General features: G+C 34.4%; 1 protein-coding gene across 1 annotated transcript in view; it reads right to left on the bottom strand.

The window, feature by feature from the left end:
* LOC113555310 overlaps nt 1–22,090 on the bottom strand; it is a 125,426-nt gene that overhangs the window by 9,827 nt on the left and 93,509 nt on the right. The window contains 48 exon segments of the mRNA XM_026959736.1: nt 86–307; nt 385–747; nt 823–1,023; nt 1,112–1,309; nt 1,731–1,943; nt 2,047–2,400; nt 2,467–2,661; nt 3,086–3,361; nt 3,449–3,763; nt 3,888–4,220; nt 4,653–4,982; nt 5,067–5,684; nt 5,750–6,079; nt 6,321–6,635; nt 6,720–7,046; nt 7,136–7,450; nt 7,515–7,823; nt 7,886–8,191; nt 8,308–8,637; nt 8,702–9,016; nt 9,232–9,561; nt 9,624–9,944; nt 10,028–10,333; nt 10,409–10,673; nt 10,675–10,715; nt 10,794–11,132; nt 11,239–11,553; nt 11,738–12,385; nt 12,457–12,762; nt 12,826–13,131; nt 13,204–13,545; nt 13,605–13,919; nt 14,257–14,586; nt 14,671–14,991; nt 15,134–15,439; nt 15,504–15,815; nt 15,877–16,524; nt 16,607–16,936; nt 17,008–17,328; nt 17,393–17,698; nt 17,766–18,074; nt 18,133–18,789; nt 18,881–19,210; nt 19,291–19,608; nt 19,715–20,020; nt 20,125–21,087; nt 21,292–21,618; nt 21,700–22,020. Of these exon segments, the coding sequence (XP_026815537.1) occupies nt 86–307; nt 385–747; nt 823–1,023; nt 1,112–1,309; nt 1,731–1,943; nt 2,047–2,400; nt 2,467–2,661; nt 3,086–3,361; nt 3,449–3,763; nt 3,888–4,220; nt 4,653–4,982; nt 5,067–5,684; nt 5,750–6,079; nt 6,321–6,635; nt 6,720–7,046; nt 7,136–7,450; nt 7,515–7,823; nt 7,886–8,191; nt 8,308–8,637; nt 8,702–9,016; nt 9,232–9,561; nt 9,624–9,944; nt 10,028–10,333; nt 10,409–10,673; nt 10,675–10,715; nt 10,794–11,132; nt 11,239–11,553; nt 11,738–12,385; nt 12,457–12,762; nt 12,826–13,131; nt 13,204–13,545; nt 13,605–13,919; nt 14,257–14,586; nt 14,671–14,991; nt 15,134–15,439; nt 15,504–15,815; nt 15,877–16,524; nt 16,607–16,936; nt 17,008–17,328; nt 17,393–17,698; nt 17,766–18,074; nt 18,133–18,789; nt 18,881–19,210; nt 19,291–19,608; nt 19,715–20,020; nt 20,125–21,087; nt 21,292–21,618; nt 21,700–22,020 (16,404 nt within the window).

Raw genomic sequence — 22,090 nt, forward strand, 5'->3', positions numbered from 1 at the left:
GTTAAAAAATTGAATAGGTAGTAATGATGCCTAAATAAGTTGATAAACAGATATGTAAATTGTTGTATAAGTACAAAAAGTTTACCTATTGGTTTGCAGCGGCCATCGATGGTGGCTACAGTGTCTGATCTACATTGACACATAACAGTTCTGTATGGGACTGTGTCTTGAACATGACACTCTTGATCTGGTGAACAAAGAACAGAAATAGTACAAGGGTTTTGACATCTCTGATTTACACAAGCATGTTGTGATGGACAGTCAGAATCAGTTGTGCACTCAGGAGTTATTGATGGTACTCTCGATTCTATATTTAATTAAAAACAAAAAATAAAAGTTGATTAAACACTTAACTATAAAGCTAATATTTCTGGTTTAACTTACCAATGCATTCAATATAAGGATTTCCTTGGAAGCCATTCAGACATGTACATGTTGGTTGGTGAGCTTGGGCTAGGCATGTTGCCTGCTCAGCACAAGTGTCTTGTTCACATACAGGTCTACATCTTCTGTTTAATCTATCACATGCTTCATGGTCTGCACAGTCTTCATTATATTGGCACACTACTGATACGCAGGATACCATTGGTGAACCTTGTGTACCAGCCGGACAGATGCAATGGGCTTTGTGAGTTTGTACAATGCAATCAGCTCCATGACCACAACTCTGAGTAGAGCACGGGTTCAAACAATTGCTGTTAATGCATGCTTTATCATAAACACAATCGCTATCAGTCTTGCAACCCGCTGAAACACACAGAAAAAGAAATTATGGTTATCATTTATCATTAAGAATGATAATTTCATAATAATATATTTTACGTTTATAACACTGAATTTGAGGATTTCCTGCCCATCCATTTGGACAATTACAAATTGGTCGGTGGTTAATTGTAACACATTCAGCGGTAGGGTCACATGGTTTTGATATTTGACATGGGTCTTGGCAAAATTGGTTGGCACATATTTTAGAACTTGGGCATTCAGAATCTGTTGTACATTCTGGTGTAGCCAGTATTGGTACTGTAATAATTTTTAAAAATATAGTCAAGTTTCATAAATTTGAAATAATGGATTTTTCACCGAGCACGGTAATTGTCAATTTCCTTACCTTTGTAACAACTGATGAATGGATCACCAGAAAGGCCATCTGGACATTTACAAACAGCTTTGTGATTATTGATTGTGCACAGCGCAGTAGACGAACAAGGGTTGGATAAAGTACATGGATTAACACATTGACGGTTTAAGCATGTATCTGTTGGTTGACATTCGTCATTGGAGGTACAACCTACCGATGACGGAGCACCTAAAATAAAACACAATTTAGTAAATTATGTATATAAATATAAGCATAATTATTTTTGTCTGTAAAAATACAAAGATTGTTAAAAATTTAGTCAATCTATATAAATTATGTATATACAACAGAAAGAAAGCTAATGGAAGAGAAGGGATTGACAAAACATGTTTGCACATACAATTATATTTTATTATATTTTTAAATTAATTTTGATGTGTTACTAAAAAAAATGGATATATTTTAGAGGATATTTTATAAGAAATAGATAAGCAGCTTTAATCTGAAATCACATAAAATATAGTATTAATTAGTAATGTTATTTTATTTGGTTATATTATGATTAGCTGAAATTTAAATACGTGTATACAATAATTAGTTTGTAATACATTTATAAATTTATATTTGTTTTGAAAATAATTTTCATTACCTAGTTTACATTGAATGTCGGCATCGCCAACATAACCTGGAATACACTGGCATGACATAGTTCTGTGAGGTAACGTATCTACTACAATACACTCCGCATTCGGACCACATGGTTTTATTTCATAACATGGATTTTTGCATTGACCGTTGAAACATGCCAATTTACTAGCACAGTCGGAGTCCATTGTGCACTGAGGTGGAATAGCAAGTGGAGCTAATAATAGTAATAAAAAAAGGTATTTAATGAGCAAGTTCTAAGATTAAATCAACAATATATTATACTACATTGAAAATAAAAAGTTATTAAATATACATACTTAAGGTACAAGACGTATGAGGATTTCCTATGTAACCCGGTGGACATCTACATGCGGCCACGTGGTTTACTACATTACATAGCGCAGTTGGGGCACAATCACATGGACTTTGACAATGTTGATTTCTGCAAGCTAATGTTGATGGACAGTCTGAATCGACCACGCATTCTGGTCTTCTACATTCTACGAATGGATCTCCTTCATACGCGGGAGGGCAATAACATCGCGCTCTATGGTACCCATCAGTTCGACATAGTGCGTTAATACCACAATGGGTGTAAGTACATGGGCTAATACAATCTCCGTTAACACATGATTTTTCTGGTGGACAATCGGTATCAGCACGACAACCAACTGAGAAAAAATATTATAATTATTTTTAGATTTATAACCTAACTTATTATGTTGATTAAAGCTTACTTTCTACACATTGTATTTGAGCATTTCCAGTCATTCCATCTTTGCACACACACACTGATCTGTGTTGCTGAACGTAGCATAATGCATTTCTCGCGCAAGTAGTTGGTGATTCTTGACATGGGTTTTTACAGACATAATTTATACACGCTTTGTCATTGGAACATTCACTATCAGCAGTACATTCTGGTTTAGGTTCTATAAAATAATTATTTAAACATTAATAATCAGACATATATTTGATAATATTGTAAAGAATATTTTTCCATTTAAAACATTAGATATTGATATAAATTAAACCATCAGATCATGATGAAAATTATAAGAACATTTTTTTTTCAAGCACCTACTTATATATGTTTATTTATAAAAGTTGTATACAGTAAAATACTTAAAGATCATAACAGATCAATTTTTAAAATGGAATATTCACATAGGTAAAACTATTTTTTTATATTATAACATATAAGATATGCTTTAATTATTTGTGATTGTTATTTTTTATATAAGTTTTTAAGCAACGATATAGTTTTTATTTCTTTGTAGATACATAAATTGAAATCTTTTTTGAAATAAAATAATAAAATAAAAATATAGCTTTTATACATTATGTATTTTTTACCTGGTGATCGTTGTATTATACATTGTTGTTTTGGTTCTCCATAGTATCCCGGAGGACATGAACATAAAGCATTGTGATTTACTACTTGACAAATAGCGTTTAATCCACAAACATCTCGACATGGGTCTTGACATTTCTGTGTGAAACATGCCTTATCTCTTGGACAGTCTTGGTTAATAATACACTCCGGATAAATACAAGATGCAACTTTTCCAATTACTCTACATTGACCATTGCTACCGCATGGGGATGGGTTACATGGATCACTTGGCAAAGCTGTTAGGTAATAAATGAGTTAAAATATTTACATGTATATAAATTATATTAATAATACGATAGTCTGAAAAATTATAGGATATTTACCTGGTTGTTGTTTACATTCAACGAATGGATCTCCAATAGTGGGTGGTGGACAGGAACAGACTGGGCTGTGGTTAATAGTTTGACAAATTGCTTCATACCCACATACTCCAATACACGGGTCAACACATTTATTGTTCACGCAAGCTCTGTTACGAGGACAATCAGGACTAATCACACATTCAGGTCGGCATCCACTAGTTGACGGAGATCCTTCATATCCTTGTAAACATTCGCAAATAGCCGCACCGTTCATTACGCGGCAACGAGTATTTGGTCCACAAGGTGATGGGATGCACGGATCAGATGGAACCGGATCTACATAATTATAAAAAATTAAAATTAAATAATCAAAAAATTAAATCATAATAATATATACTATATAATATGGACATTTGATAAGTTAAAATAAATAGGAATTAGGAATTTAAGAAATTATTACCTCTAACTGGTATTGGATGACACATTTGGAATGGATCACCAGTTAAACTTTCTGGACATGAACATATTGGTATATGATTTGATACAAAACATATAGCAGATATGCCACATGTGCCAGGACACGGATCTTGACATTTATTTCTAATGCAAGCTTTGTTCATGGTACAATCAGAACTAACAAGACATTCTGGTCTACAAGACTCGTACGGATTTCCTTGATATTCTGGTAAACATTCACAAATGGCATTCTGGTTCTCAACTCGACATCTAGCATTAGATCCACACGGTGAGGGGTAACAAGGATCTGACGGTGATGTTGGTGTTGGTTGAACAGCTATAATTTAGATAATGTATTTTATGAGTAAAACAAAATTAAGTGTATTATGTATGATATTGGTATTCGTTCATACTTGGGTATAAAACAAATAACTACCATGCAAATACATAATAATCGTGCAATAATTTTATAAAACCATGCAAAACAATCTATAAGCATGCATTTCTTGAAAATCTTACAAACCATTATTCAAAATATTCAACTAAAACTAAACTAGAGACGACGCTGAATTTTATTAGCCGAGATATGGAGATTTAAATATATACTTATGACTAATATATCTATTCTTAAAAGCTAACTTATAATAAATTATCTTAACGTAAAATAAAGTATTATGGACGTAGTTTCGGAGTTTGCTGTTGTAGATCAAATTAGTTATTAAAAACAAATTATTATTGACAGTGTGATAGAAACACAAATCGTTCTTACGCGGTTTTTGATGAATATGACATGATATGAAAGGATTTCCAACAAATCCTTGAAGACAAGTACATTGAGGTATATGGTTATAAACATGGCATTCAGTATTTAAACCACACGAACCAATACACGGGTCCTTGCACTTCATATTGATACATGCTAAATTATATCTACAATCGCTATTTGAAATACATTCTGGACGACACTGTGGAGGTGAACCTTGGTAGTTTGGTAAACATGTGCACGTGTAAGTGTTTGAAGTAACACGGCATTCCGAGTAAGGTCCACACGGACTTGGTACGCAAGGGTTTATTGGATCTTGTTGTGGTCTCGATACAACTGTAATAAAATAATGTGTATAATAATTGTATATTTTATGTTAAAAGTGTACTAAATGCTTAAAGTTGATAATGATATATTTACCTGGATAGTAGCATTTCGAAAATGGATCTCCTGTAAAATGTAGTGGACAACTACATATTGCATTATGATTTATGACTTGACATTCTGCACTCATGCCGCAAGTTCCCGGACACGGGTCTCTACACCGTTGATTTAAACAAGCGGTGCTCATAGAACAATCCGAATTAACTGTACACTCTGGTCGACAATTGGGAGGGTAACCAAAGAAAGTAGGTAAGCATGTACAAATCGGTTGATTGTTCACATCTCGACATTGACTATTTGGACCACAAGGCGAAGGTGAACAAGGATTTCGTACCACTGGTTCTTGTAATACTATTTGGTGACATGTGATAAAAGCATTTCCTGTCATTCCAGATGGACAATGGCACATTGGTATGTGGTTAAAAACTTCACAAATAGCATTATTTCCACAAGTGCCTATACACGGATTAACACATTTATTTTTCACACATGCTTTATCTTTAGCACAATCTTCATTCAAAACACATTCTGGTCGACAACCACGGTAGGGATCCCCTTGATATCCGAGTATACATGAGCAAATTCCATTATTGCATGTAGCACTTGGTCCACATGGAGATGGATTACACGGGTCTATGTATTGTGGCTTCGGCGCTAAATACATAAAAAAATTTATAATTTTGATGATTAAATTGACTAGAATATTATTTTAGACTTACGTGGGCTTGGTTTTATATAACAGCTGACAAATGGATCCCCTGTATAACCAGTTGGGCATGTACAAATTGGTACATGATTAATTACATTGCACTGTGATCCTAAACCACAAGATCCTGGACATGGATCCCTGCATTTTTCTCTCATGCAAGCCATATTACTTGCACATTCGGCATGAACAACGCATTCAGGTCTACAGTTTGGTGGGCTACCAACATACGTCGGTGAGCATGAACAAGATGGAGAGTTTCCGTGTGCCATACATTCAGAGTAAGGACCACAAGGTGAAGGCGAGCAAGGGTTGACAACAACAGGTGTGTCTTGAGGTACATCTGAAAAGTTATTTGAAAATATTTATTTATTGTATAAAATATATTTTTCATAATATGTTTAAAGAAATTCTTTGTATAAAAGAAATTTAGAAAAAATCCTTATTCAAGGTTAGGTTAGAAAAAGATGTATCTATTATTTTTTTATTGTTATATGCTAAAAACTATGATGGTCATTGTAAATATCGTTTAGTTGAAAGCTTATTTCCAGAAATAAATTTGTATTATTATTAGGCAGACTTACGTTGTATTAAGGAGCAGTATGTAGATGGATTACCCGTGTAACCAGGGCTACATTTACATATTGGATGATGGTTTATTGTTTGACAATACGCATTTTGTCCACATGTTCCTGGACAAGGATCTATACATTTTTGATTAATACATGCTTTGTTTTGCATACATTCGGCGTTGGTGACACATTCGGGTCTACATCCTGGCGGAGTTCCTATATAGGATGGTAAGCACGAGCAAATTGCTTGTCCGTTATTCTCTTTGCACAAACTATTTGGACCACATGGAGATGGAATACACGGATAACTCGGTGTTATTTCAACTTCTATAAAAAAAATTGTTTAAATTTTTAATTAAATCAAATATTGTTCTTTGTTATAACTTATAATGCTATACTACTTATACTTACGTTGTGGTTGGATAATTTGACAGTATTTAAATGGATCTCCAACATAACCAGGTAAACACGTACACATTGGTATGTGGTTAATTGTTTGACACTTAGCATTACTGCCACAAGTTCCTGGGCAAGGATCTTTACATTTGTTTGCCATGCATGCTTTGTTAGCATTACAGTCTGTATTAACCATACATTCAGGTCGACATCCTTCGTAAGGATTTCCATAATATTCTGGTAGACAAACACACGAACCAGCATTATTTTGTTCTTTACATAATGCATTGGGACCACATGGAGATGGTCTACAAGGATTTATTATTTCTTGAATTGGTTCCGCTAAAAAAAAAAAAAAAAATAATGAAATTCATATATTTACTATACAGTTTTCTGTGTTATATTTAATTTATAATTATGTATATATTTACCTTGTTGTAATATGCATTGCGTGAATGGATCGCCATTATAACCTGACGGACAGCTACATCTTGGAGTATGACTAATTACTTTGCATATAGCATTTGAAGCACACGAACCGGGGCATGGGTCTTTGCATTTCATATTAATGCAGGCAAGATTATAAGAACATTCATTATTACTGATACATTCTGGTCGACAGTTTGGTGGCGAACCAATATAGTCAGGTGCACATGAACATGATGGAGAATTTCCAATAACTTGGCATTGAGAATTAGGGCCACAAGGTGAAGGTACACATGGATTGCGTATTGGTTCTGGCGGTACTAAATTAACAGTTAAATATGAATGTAAAAAAAATCTTTACTTAAACTTAAATATTTATCTTACATTGTTGTACGTAACATCTAGAAAATGCATTTCCAGTGAAACCTGGAGGACATGTACAATGTGGTCTATGACTTATAGTGTGGCATTGCGCATTCTCTCCACAAGCTCCTGGACACGGGTCGCGGCATTTCTGGTTTGAACATGCCCTATTTTGACTACAGTCAGAATCAATGGAACATTCAGGATGACACGTTGGAGGTGTTCCAAAATATCCAGTGAGACAAGAACACATTGAATAACCATTAACTTCTCTACATTGACTGTTGGGACCACACGGTGACGGTTGACATGGGTTTGTTTCAATTGGAGCTTTATAAATAATTAAAAAATATTAGTATTTAATAATAAATTTATAATAAATTTTTTAATACCTTGATATGTTAAACATTCAATAAATGCATTTCCGTTCATTCCTTGAGGACATCTACACATTGGTATGTGATTATAAACATCACACAAAGCATTTTGACCACATGTTCCTGGACAAGGATCCATACATTTATTTCGTATACATGCTTTATTTTGAGGGCATTCATTGTTAAGGACACACTCTGGTCTGCATATGCTATAGGGATCACCTTGATATTCGGGAATACACGTACAAATTCCATTATTGCATAATGCATTTGATCCACACGGAGAAGGATTACAAGGATCTGATGCTTGTTGAATTGGTGCTAAAATTAATGATATTAAATTTGATATTTAATATTATACATGAAAAATATATACATTAAGTTATGTGTTTAATAGAAATATAAAATACTAGATTTATAATTTCTTTCATACTCACGTGCTGGTTTGATGTAACAGCTCAAAAACGGATCTCCAGTATACCCTTCTGGACAAATACACATAGGAATGTGGTTTAACACTTGACAATGCGCATTAGAACCACAAGAACCTGGACATGGATCTCTACATTTCTCTCTAATACATGCCAAATTACTTGCACAATCAGCATTGATTGTGCATTCTGGTTTACAATTTGGTGGAGATCCTATGTATGACGGAAGGCAAGTACACGAAGGAGAACCTCCGTAATTTTGACATTGGGAATAAGGACCACAAGGTGATGGTATACATGGGTTTATCGGTGGCTGTGGTTGAGGTTCTGGAGAATCTAAATCAATAATTATTATTTTAGAAACTTTTATTATAATATTAAATTAATAATATATACGTACTTTGTATAGGATAACAAATAGAAAATGGATCTCCTGTGAATCCTGAATTGCATATACACAATGGACTGTGATTTATAACTCTGCAATTTGCACTTTGTCCACATACTCCCGGGCAAGGATCTACACATTTCTTGTTTACACATGCTAAATTTGTTGGACATTCTGCACTAGTCGTACATTCAGGACGGCACATAGGCGGATTTCCGATAAATGATGGTAAACAAGAACATACAGCTTGATTATTTAATTCTTTGCATTGACTATTTGGACCACATGGTAATGGAGTACATGGGTATATTGGTTCCATTTGAGTAACTAAAATCAAATATATATATATTAATTAAACGGTTAAATAAAATCCAATTTAAAAAAAATTAAATTTATGTATTTGAATATGTTTTAAATTTTATAAGAACAACTTATGGTTATGAGAAATCATGAAAATGATTAAATAGTTATGAAGGAATTTTTATCTAAAACATGAAACTACTGTATTTAAATAATATATAAAAATATAATACTGGACTTACTTTGTGGTCTTATGAAATTACAGGCTTGGTATGGGTTACCCGTGTAACCTGGATTACAAACGCACGATGCAACATGGTAAACCACTTGACAATCTGCATTTAAACCACAAGTTCCGGGACAAGGATTTTGACATTTATACTGAATACAAGCTTTCATCGGTGAGCAATCTGTATTAACAATGCACTCTGGTCTACAACCTTCGTATGGATTTCCAAAATACCCAGGCAAACAGCTACAAGAGCCAGCATTATTTTGTTCTCTACATTGGGCATTTGCTCCACAAGGAGACGGAATACAAGGGTGTGGATCATCTTTTATTACAAGTGCGTCTAAAATGCAATTATCAATCAAATCTATTTTCTAATGAAATGATATATTTTAAGATAAATACCTTGTTGGACCATACATTGAACCATTGGATTCCCAGTATAACCATGTACACAATAACACATTGGAGAGTGACTGATAACACGACATAAGGCGTTTTCTCCACATAATCCAGGGCATGGATCTTTGCATTTCATATTTATACAAGCCAAATTATATGAACATTCACTGTTACTAACACATTCAGGTCGACAATTTGGCGGTGATCCAATATACTCAGGCAAGCATGAACACGATGGAGAAGTTCCTTGAACCTGGCATTGCGAAAATGGGCCGCAGGGTGAAGGAACACATGGGTTTCGAATAGGTTCATCTTCAATAATTGCTATAGTAAAAAAATCAATTTATAATCATTCAACGTCAATTGATGTTTTACGAATGACATTTGTAAAATATATTATAACTTACGTATTTGACTGCATTGCACAAATGGATTGCCTGTAAAACCAGGCGGACAGCTGCATATTGGATTATGATTAACTACATGACATTTAGCACTAATTCCACATGTTCCAGGGCAAGGATCTCGACATTTTTGATTGCTACAAGCTTTACTCAATATACAATCGGAATTAACTACGCATTCTGGATGGCATGTTGGTGGAGATCCAATGTATCCAACTATACAAGAACATACACTTTGTTGATTTATTTCTTGACATACACTGTTTGGACCACATGGCGAAGGATTACAATAGTCATGTACCACAGAAACTATAAGTAATTGAATAAATTTAAAATTACTATATCTTCTTAAAATATAATATATATAATAATATGATGTATTACTTTGCTGTGGTCTGCATTCTATAAATGCATTTCCAGACATTCCTTCAGGGCATCTACACATTGGAATATGGTTATAAACGTCACAAATAGCATTTTGACCACAAGTTCCTGGACACGGATCCTTGCATTTATATTTAATGCAAGCTTTATTTCTAGGACATTCATCGTTTATTATACATTCAGGTCTACATCCGACATAAGGATCTCCTTGATATTCTACTAAGCAAGTACAAACGCCGTCGTTGCAATTTGCGTTTGGACCACATGGCGACTGGATAGCATGGATCAATATTTGGTATTTCTGGATCTGTAATTATACAATTATTATTAAATAAAATTAAATAATTAAAATTGTTTTTGAGTAAATGCGTAATAAGATACTAACCGTTTTGTGGTGGTTTTAGCATACATAAATTGAATGGATCTCCTATATATCCACTTGGGCAGTAACAGTTAGGCGTATGGCTATTAACGGTACAGAGTGCTCCAACTCCACAAGAACCAGGGCATGGATCTTTACATTTTTCATTCATACAAGCTTTATTGCTTGGACATTCAGCGCTAATAACACACTCAGGTCTACAATTTGGCGGGGATCCTATGTATTGGGATAAGCAGGAACACGATGGATATCCTCCTTGGTCATGACATATTGAATATGGTCCACAAGGATTTGGAATACATGGGTTCGATGGTTCTGGTGGACTTTGTTGTATAACAGGTTCTGAAAAATAATTAAATATAAAGTTTATATTTTGATAAAGTATTTTAAGAGAACAAATTAAATATAATAATAATGATAAAGATAGTGAAGAAAATTGTTTATTTACTTGGTAGTTGATAGCATTGAGAAAATGGATTTCCAGTGTATCCTGAAGTACATGTGCAAATAGGACTATGGTTAATAGTTTGACAATTGGCATTTAGACCACACATTCCGGGGCATGGGTCTTTACATTTTTGTCCTATACAAGCCTTATCACGATTACATTCAGTACTTATTAAACATTCTGGCCGACAACTTGGAGGACTTCCAATATATTCTGGAAGACATGAACATATTGCTTGACCGTTGAGTTCTCTGCATTGGCTATTTGGTCCACAAGGCGATGGACTACATGGATTAGTTGGTTCAACTGGAGTTTCTAAAATTAAAATTTTTTTTTCATTATATGAAGGAAATATTAAATTAATCATCAATATTCAGCTGGTATTATAAGTATTATTACAATTAGGAAATGTCACCTTATTAACTAATATTTTATAATATTTTAATAAAAGCTATTCTCATTTATTGAGAAGATAATTATTTAAGTATAATTAAATTACGTTGTGGTGGAATAATTGAACAATATCTGAATGGATCTCCAGTATATCCATTGGAACATGTACACATAGGTACATGATTAATTGTTTGACATTCTGCGTTTTGGCCACATAATCCTGGGCAAGGATTTTCACATTTATTTCTCCTGCAAGCTTCATTTTGTGGGCAGTCTGAATTAACCACACATTCAGGCATGCATCCTCTATATGGATCGCCAAAGTATTCTGGTAAACACATACATGAACCAGCACCGTTTTGTTCTTTGCATACTGCATTTGAACCACAAGGTGATGGTTGGCACGGATTAATATATTCTTGAAGAACTGGTTCAGCTTGTAAATTGCATTGTATTATTGGATTTCCAATATAACCAGGTAAACAATAGCATTTCGGGGTGTGACTAATAACTTTGCATTCTGTATTGTGGCCACACGATCCTGGACATGGATCTCGGCATTTCATGTTTATACACGCTAAGTGATATGGGCATTCACTATTGATTATACATTCTGGCTTACAATTTGGAGGAGACCCAACAAATTGAGGTAAACAAGAGCATGATGGTTGACCTCCAATGTCTTGACATTGAGCATTTAATCCACACGGTGATGGTACGCAAGGATTTTCATTAACTTCTTCAACAGGTGCCGCTTCTAAAGGTGTATAATTATTTATAATAATTAAAATTACAATATTGCTTTTAGCTAATTATTATTCTTACGTATTGGGTGGCAGTGGACAAAAGCATTTCCTGTATATCCTGATGGACAATTACATATAGGACTATGGTTAATAACTTGGCATTTAGCTCCTATTCCACATGTTCCGGGACATGGATCTTTACATTTTTGATTACTACATGCTTCATTTTGATTACAATCAGAATTTGTAGTACATTCTGGTCTACATAGAGGAGGTGATCCAATGTAGTTCGATATACATGAACAAACAGCATGGTTATTAACTTCTCTACATTGACTATTTGGTCCACAAGGTGAAGGATTGCATGGATAAACTTGAGCTTGAACTACACAAACAAATACGTAATTAATTACTATATTTATTTTAATTATATTTGATAATATATTACTTTCAACTGGTTTGCATTCTAGGAAAGCATTTCCAGACATTTTTTCAGGACATCTGCACATGGGAATATGATTATAAACATCACACAATGCGTTTATACCACATATTCCTGGACAGGGATCTCGACATTTCCTATTTATACAAGCTTTGGTTTGTGGACAGTCATTATTTATAACACACTCAGGTCTACATCCCATATAAGGATCTCCTTGATATTCTAATAAACAAGTACATTGACCATTATTACACTCCGCGTTAGGTCCACAAGGTGACGGATTACATGGATCACTATTTTCGACTGGAATATCTAAAAGATTTTAACAATAATTGTATTACAATGGCTTGAAGAGCATAGATTAATCAAAATAAGGTTACGTACATTCCTGTGGTTTAGTATAACAACTAGTAAAAGGATCTCCAATCATGCCGTATGGACAAACACACATTGGAGTATGATTCTGGACATTACATTCAGCATTGTAACCACAAGATCCTGGACATGGATCTTTACAATGTTCATTTATACATGCTTTGTTGGATGGGCATTCTGAATTAATAACACATTCTGGTCTACAATTTGGCGGGCTTCCGGTGTATTGAGGAAGACAACTACATGACGGAACTCCAACTCCTTGGTTATCATGACATTGTGAATACGGACCACAAGGTGATGGTATGCATGGATTAATATATTCAGTAGGTATATATTGAGGTGGCAATGCTAAAAAAATAAAGAACGTAAGTATAAAGATATTACAATGAATAAATAGTAGTAATTACTAGGTATTGGGAAACAACGAGTAAATGGATCTCCAGTGAATTTTGGTCGACAAGTACAAATTGGACTATGATTTATGACTTTACAATCAGCATTTTTTCCACAAATAGCTACGCATGGGTCAGAACACTTTTGGTTTGTACATGCTTCATCATTTTTACATTCCGAACTCATAACACATTCCGGTCTACATCCAGGGGGACTTCCAATGAATGTTGGTAAACATGAACATATTGCTTGGTTGTTAATGGATTTACATTGACTATTTGGTCCGCAGGGTGATGGATAACATGGATTAATCGGTTCTATCGGAGTATCTATATGAGAAAATGAAAAGAAATAAATTAAGAAAATATAATAAAAAAAAACACATCTAATTTTTAAAAAAAATGTCTCAGAAAATAGAAAGCCTCATAAATGGTTTTTTAATGCATTCTCCTATAAATTTATAAATGGTATAATTGATATTCTTAATATTATTTTATTTTTTCCTATGTTTATGTTTTTATTTTTAATATTTTATATAATATGTATTTTAATTGTTTTGTATATAATTGTTATTAATTGTTATTAGAGAGTTTTTAACCAGTTGGTATCTGTTATAAACAGACTTATTTTATTTATTATATAACTAGCATAAAATAAAATACATACCTTGTGGTGGCACAATAACTGAACAATATTTGAACGGATCACCGATATAACCATACAAACAAGTACAGACTGGTAAATGGTTTACGACATGACATTCTGCATTTTGACCGCAGGTACCTGGACATGGATCTCTACACTTATTCATCATACATGCTTTATTGGAAACGCAGTCAGAATTAATTGTGCATTCTGGTCGACAACTTTCATACGGATTTCCAATATATTCTGGCAAACAAGTGCACGATCCAGCGCCATTTTGTTCCTTGCATACTGCATTCACACCGCATGGCGATGGTACGCATGGATTAATATATTCTTGAGGTATAGGATCTGCTGTAATTTAAGTTATATTTAGTATATCAAATCATCATGATACACTAAAATAGTTGTAGACATCAATAAATGTTATTATACCTTGTTGAATTGAACAGAATGTAAATGGATTTCCAACATAACCTTGTTGGCAATGACAAGTTGGAGCATGACTTATAACTTGACATATAGCATTGACTGCACATGATCCTGGACAAGGATCTTTACATTTCATATTTATACATGCTTTGTTGTAGGAACATTCGCTATTAGTGATACATTCTGGTTTGCAATTTGGAGGAGACCCAATGAATTCAGGCAAACATGAACAAGAAGGATTGTCTCCTTTTACTTGACACTGTGAATTAGGTCCACATGGTGTTGGCACGCACGGATTACCCACTATTAATGATATGTCAGCAGCTAGATTAAAAATAAATATGTTTTAATTTTTTATTGAAAGCTAATAAATCAGAATATATTTAAATCAATTAAATAGTTTTAATGAAAAGTAACCATAAAAAAAATCGTCTGGTATAATTTATATTGTGTATTTTAAACTTACGAATTTGGTAGCAATTCATAAATGCATTTCCAGTATATCCCGGAGGGCAGCTACATATTGGATTGTGGCTTATAACTTGGCATTTAGCATTTATACCACAAGTTCCTGGACACGGGTCAATACATTTTTGATTGGAACACGCTTGATTTTGTCTACAGTCTGAACTCGTTATACATTCAGGACGGCATAATGGTGGTACTCCAGTATAACCCATGACACACGAACAAATCGCTTGTTTATTTACTTCTCTACATTGACTGAATGGTCCACAAGGAGATGGTTTACATGGCTCATATATCTCAGGTTCTAAATAAAAATAAATATAGATTTATTATTTAGTGTAAAAGGTAAGTTAATAGTAAATATATACCATTTTGTTGTGGACTACAAAAAACAAAAGCATTGCCTTGCATTCCTTCTGGACAACGACACATGGGTATATGATTATAAACATCACAAATGGCATTTTGTCCACAAGTTCCAGGACAAGGATCCATACATTTATTTTTAATACATGCTTTGTTTCTTGGACAATCATCATTTAGTACACATTCAGGTCTACATCCAGTGTACGGATCTCCCTGATAGTCACTTAAGCATGTGCATACACCATTATTGCACTGAGCATTTGGACCACAAGGTGACGGATTACATGGATCTGAGTAGACTGGAACTTGAATAACTAGAAAAAGTAAAAATATTTAAATAATATTGAGATAAAATATTTAAATATTAACAAATACCTGGCTTTATATCACATTTCGTAAACGGATTTCCTTCATAACCATCGGGACAAGTACACATAGGTGTATGGTTAATTACATTACACTGAGCACCCCAACCACATGATCCTGGACATGGATCTTGGCATTTTTCTCTAATACAAGCTTCATTACTAGGGCATTCCGAATGCATAATACATTCAGGTCTACAATTTGGTGGTGATCCAATATATTGAGCCAAGCATGAACACGATGGAGCACCTCCAATATCTTTACATATAGCATAGGCTCCACATGGTGATGGTATGCATGGGTTGGTATAAACAGGTTCATTTTGTGGTGGCGGTGGTGGTGGAGGTATAGCATGACAATGTGAAAATGGATCTCCAGTATATCCTGGAGTACATGAACACACTGGACTATGGTTGAATACTCTGCAGTTAGCATTTTGTGCACAACGATCTTCGCATGGATTTTTACATTTTTGATTAATACAAGCGAGATTTGTTGAACATTCTGCGTTCAGTACACATTCTGGGCGACATCCTGGAGGACTTCCTAAATAGTTAGGTAAACATGAACATACGGCTTGTTGATTTATTTCTCGGCATTGACTGTTTGGTCCGCATGGAGATGGCGTACATGGATAACTAGGCAATACTTCGGTTTCTATATATATATATATATATAAAAAAAAATCATAAGTTTATTTTAATTAAAACTAATAGATTTTTATAAAAGTGTTAATTACGTTGTGGTGGTATAATATGACAGTATCGAAATGGGTCTCCGGTATACCCATTGTAACATGTACACGTTGGTGAATGATTAATAACTTGACATTCGGCATTTTGAGCACAGGTTCCAGGACATGGGTCTTTACATTTATTATTCATACATGCTTTATTAGATTGACATTCAGCATTCACAACACATTCAGGCTTGCAACCCTCGTATGGATTTCCAAAGTATTCAGGTAGACATGCACAAGATCCGGCTCCATTTTGTTCTTTACAAATGGCATTTGTACCACATGGAGATGGCTCACAAGGATTTAAATACTCTTGTGGTACAGGATCAGCTAAAATTATGTGTTTTTGTATATTATACATATTCTAGTTAAAAATAAAAGTAATATGCTGTTAAATTTACCTTGAGGTAGTGTACATTCGGTGTATGGGTTACCAATGTATCCTATACGACACGTACATCTTGGTGTATGACTTATAACTCTACATTCAGCACTTGGGGCACAGACTCCAATGCAAGGATTTTTACATTTCATGTTTATGCAGGATAAGTGAATTGGACATTCACTATTACTTACACATTCAGGTTTACAATTTGGAGGCGAGCCAATAAATTCAGGTAAACAAGAACATGATGGCGATGTACCTTGCACTTTACATTGAGAATTTGGCCCACACGGTGATGGAATACATGGATTTCCAACAGATTGTGGGATATCAGCAGCTATGATCAATTAATATCATTTAAATAGTTTTATCTTTAAAAATATTTAATTATATAAACTTACGTTTTGGATAACATCGAATAAACGGATTTCCCGTAAAACTAGGTATGCAACTACAAATGGGGCTATGATTGATAACTTGACATTTTGAGTTAACACCACATACTCCAATACACGGGTCTATGCATTTTTGATTTGAACATGCTTTATTACTATTACAATCTGAGTTTACAGTACATTCAGGTCGACATGAGGGAGGGACTCCTAAATATCCGATAATACAAGAGCATACTGCTTGATTGTTAATTTCTTTACAGTGACTGTTGGGCCCACATGGTGATGGATAACAAGGATGAATATCGATTGGTGCTAAAATATTTAAAAAAAGTTTTATTAGTTATAATGTATTGGAATTGATGAAATGACATTATTATACCTTGCAGTAACGCAGTGCATCTAATAAATGCATTTCCTTCCGTTCCTTCAGGACAGCGGCACATTGGTATATGATTATAAACATCACAAATGGCATTTTCACCACATGTGTCTTTACATGGATTCATACATTTATTGCGAACACAAGCCTTGTCTCTGGGACAGTCATTGTTAATTACACATTCCGGTCTGCAGCCCGAGTATGGGTCGCCATAGTATTCATTGATACACGAACATTGGCCATTATTACATATTGCATTTGAACCGCATGGTGATGGATTACATGGATCCTTTTCAATAGGTTCTGGGACTAAAACATTGTTATGTAGTTATTTCAGATTTATAAATATTTTTTTTAAATCACTTACTGTCTTGTATTGGTTTTATGTAACATGATGTGAATGGATCTCCAATAAAACCTTCACGGCATACACAATTTGGAGTGTGATTTATCACATTGCAGTAAGCATCAATACCACAAGATCCCGGACACGGGTCTTGACATTTCTCTCGAATACATGCTAAATTGCTTCGACAATCGTTGTTTAACACACATTCAGGTCTACAATTTGGTGGACTACCGAAATATTGTGATAAACATGAACATGATGGTACTCCACCAATATCTCTACATTCTGAATATAAACCACATGGAGATGGAATACATGGGTTTGTATAAATAACTTCATCTTGTTGCGGTGGTGGTGGTGGTGGTATTAAATAACAACGGGAAAACGGATCCCCTTGATACCCGAGTTGACAAGAACAAATTGCGTTATGTTTTATAACTTTACATATAGCATTCAAACCGCACGGTCCAGGGCATGGATTGACACATTTTTGATTAATACATGCGTGAATATCACTGCATTCAGAACTCAATACACATTCAGGTCTACAACCAGGAGGACTTCCGTGATATGAAGGAAGACATGAACATACCGCTTGCCCATTTATTTCTTTACATTGACTATTTGGTCCACATGGTGATGGAACACAAGGAGTATAAGGCTCAGACTGCACAACTAAATAAAAATAAAAATTATTATATTGATATACGAGTAAATTAAATAAAAAAAGTATATTAAATTAATTAAATTAAAATATTTTACTTACTTTGAGGAGGAATCAAATTACAATATTTGAAAGGATCTCCTGTGTAACCATTGTAACATGTACACATAGGAAGATGATTTATCACTAAACACTCGGCATTTGGTCCACAAGATCCAGGACAAGGATTTTGACATTTATTTCTAATACAAGCTTTATTAGATGCACAGTCGGTATTAAGTGTGCATTCATATCTGCATCCATCATAAGGATTTCCTTCAAATCCAGGGAGGCAACTACAGGAACCAGCACCGTTTTGTTCTTTACAAATAGCATTAGTGCCACACGGAGAAGGCTCACATGGAGATAAATTCTCGATTGGTACTGGGTCAGCTAAATAATTTCAATGGCAATGTTAAAGATTATTTTTCGTAAAAGAATCATAAAATAATTAAATATATAGTATTATTTACCTTGTTGAATATAACATTGTATAAATGGATCTCCAACATAGCCAGATAAACATGAACATCTAGGCACATGGCTAACTACTTGACATACAGCATTTTGACCACAAGATCCTGGACATGGATCTTTACATTTCATATAGATACATGCTTTGTTATAGGAGCATTCACTATTGCTAATGCATTCTGGTTTACAATTTGGTGGCGATCCGATAAATTCGGGTAAACACGAACACGATGGTGTATCTCCTTTTACTTGGCATTGTGAATTAGGTCCACAGGGAGAGGGTATACATGGGTTACCCGCAGGTTCAGGGAGTGCCACTGAAAATTAATGCAAACAAATAAAATAACAAAAAACCATTTTCAAATAATACAAATTATACATAATTTTTTATGTTTCTGAGATATTGTTTTTGTATTAACTTACATATGGCATGACAGCGTACAAATGGATCACCAGTCATGCTTGGTGGACAGCTACATATCGGTTTATGATTTATAACCTGGCATTTAGCTCCAACGCCACATGTTCCTATACATGGATTTATACATTTTTGGTTTGAACAAGCTTCAGTCAAATAGCAATCCGCATTAATTGTGCATTCTGGTCTACATGATGGTGGGCTGCCTACATATCCCACGATACATGAACATACCGCTTGATTGTTCATTTCCCTACATTGACTGTTTGGTCCACAAGGTGATGGATTACACGGTTGATTAATAATTGGATCTAAAAATTCAAAAATGATTTTATGAAATTGAAATAATATTATTAATAATATTTAATATTCTATGTATAATTATACGCATACGCACACATGCATATGTACTAACCTTGTAATATTGGCTGACATTGAGTAAAAGCGTCACCTCCTAATCCTTCTGGACATCGACACATTGGTATATGATTATATACTTCACAAATAGCATTGTAGCCACAAGTTCCTGGACACGGATTCACACATTTATTTCGAATACAAGCTTTATCTCTTGAGCATTCATCGTTGAGAATACATTCTGGTCTACACCCAATGTATGGATCTCCTTGGTATTCAGGGAGACATGTACAAAGTCCATTATTACATATTGCGTTTGTACCACATGGTGATGGATTACATGGATCAGTTTCTACGTCAGCAATAGGAGCTTGGGGTTTCGGATAGCAGCTGACAAACGGATCACCAGTGAATCCATCAGGGCATTGGCAAATAGGAACGTGGTTCAACACGTTACATATTGACCCAATTCCACATGAACCAGGACATGGATCTCGACATTTCTCTTTCATACATGCATTATTACTCGGACATTCTGCATTGATTGTGCACTCTGGCCTACAGTTTGGCGGGCTTCCAGTGTATTGTGGCTGACAACTACAAGAAGGATAATTTCCATAGTTTCTACACTCAGAATAAGGCCCACACGGTGATGGTACACATGGATTTATTGGTATTGGTTCATCTTGTGGAGGTGGAGGTAAAGGTGGAACTAGATAACATCTAGAGAACGGGTCTCCGGTATATCCAGGGCTACATGTACATATTGGACGATGTTTTATTGTTTTGCATTGTGCATTTTGACCACATTGTCCAATACAAGGATTAATACAATGCTGATTTATACATGCAAGATTTTGTGAACAATCCTGACTGATGAGACATTCAGGACGACAATTTGGCGGGCTTCCAATATAGTTTAATAAACATGAACATACAGCTTGGAAGTTGACTTCTCGACATTGACTGTGTGGTCCACACGGAGAAGGTGAACACGGGTTTAACGGTTCATTTTGAATTGCTAAAAATAATAAACAAATCATAGTTAATGATTACTGAACGTATAACACTTTTAGAAAAAAAAACACTTGAGAGAGTGGTGTTTAAAGTTTAAGAATAAGACGAAAACGGAGAAAAAAATTTAAGAAATAAAAAATTCTATAAAATACTATTGAATATTAATATATTTAAAAATAGTTTATTAAAACATGTTGAAACAACTTACATGGAGATGGAATCAGACTGCAATATTTATATGGATCTCCTGTGTATCCATAATTACATGAACAGGTTGGTGAATGGTTATAAACGTGACAAATTGCGGATTGGGCACATGTTCCTGGACATGGATCTAGGCATTTATTTCCCATACAAGCCTTATTTGATGGGCAATCAGTGTTTACTGTACATTCGGGTCTACAGAGCTCATAAGGGTTTCCAAAATATTCCTGTAAACAACTACAAGATCCAGCACCATTTTGTTCTTTACAAATAGCATTTGCTCCGCAAGGTGATGGTATGCAGGGGTTCAAAGTTTCTTCTATTGGTTCAGCTGTTATTAAATAAATACATAACAATAATTAATAATATATGATTTTTTTATATTATTTTATATTTTATATTTTATATTTACCTTGTTGTATTGTGCATTGAGTGAAAGGATCTCCAACATATCCTGGGTAGCAGTAACACTGAGGAGAATGACTTACGACATTACATTCTGCGTTTTGTCCACAGGTACCAGGGCATGGATCTTTACATTTCATATTTTTACACGCTAAATGATATGGACATTCTCCATTACTAATACACTCGGGTCTGCAGTTTGGTGGTGAACCAATAAAGTCAGGTAGGCAAGAACACGAAGGTGACTGTCCTTTTACTTGACATTGTGAATTGGGTCCACATGGGGATGGTACACAAGGATTTTCTACTGGTATTGGATCTTGAACCGCTTAAATCAAAAATATCAAAAAAAAAATCATATAGATATGTTTATGAATAATTATTAAAATAGATAAATA

Source organism: Rhopalosiphum maidis, chromosome 2 (genome assembly GCF_003676215.2).
Source record: "Rhopalosiphum maidis isolate BTI-1 chromosome 2, ASM367621v3, whole genome shotgun sequence".
In the NCBI taxonomy this organism is placed as follows: Eukaryota; Metazoa; Arthropoda; class Insecta; order Hemiptera; family Aphididae; genus Rhopalosiphum; species Rhopalosiphum maidis.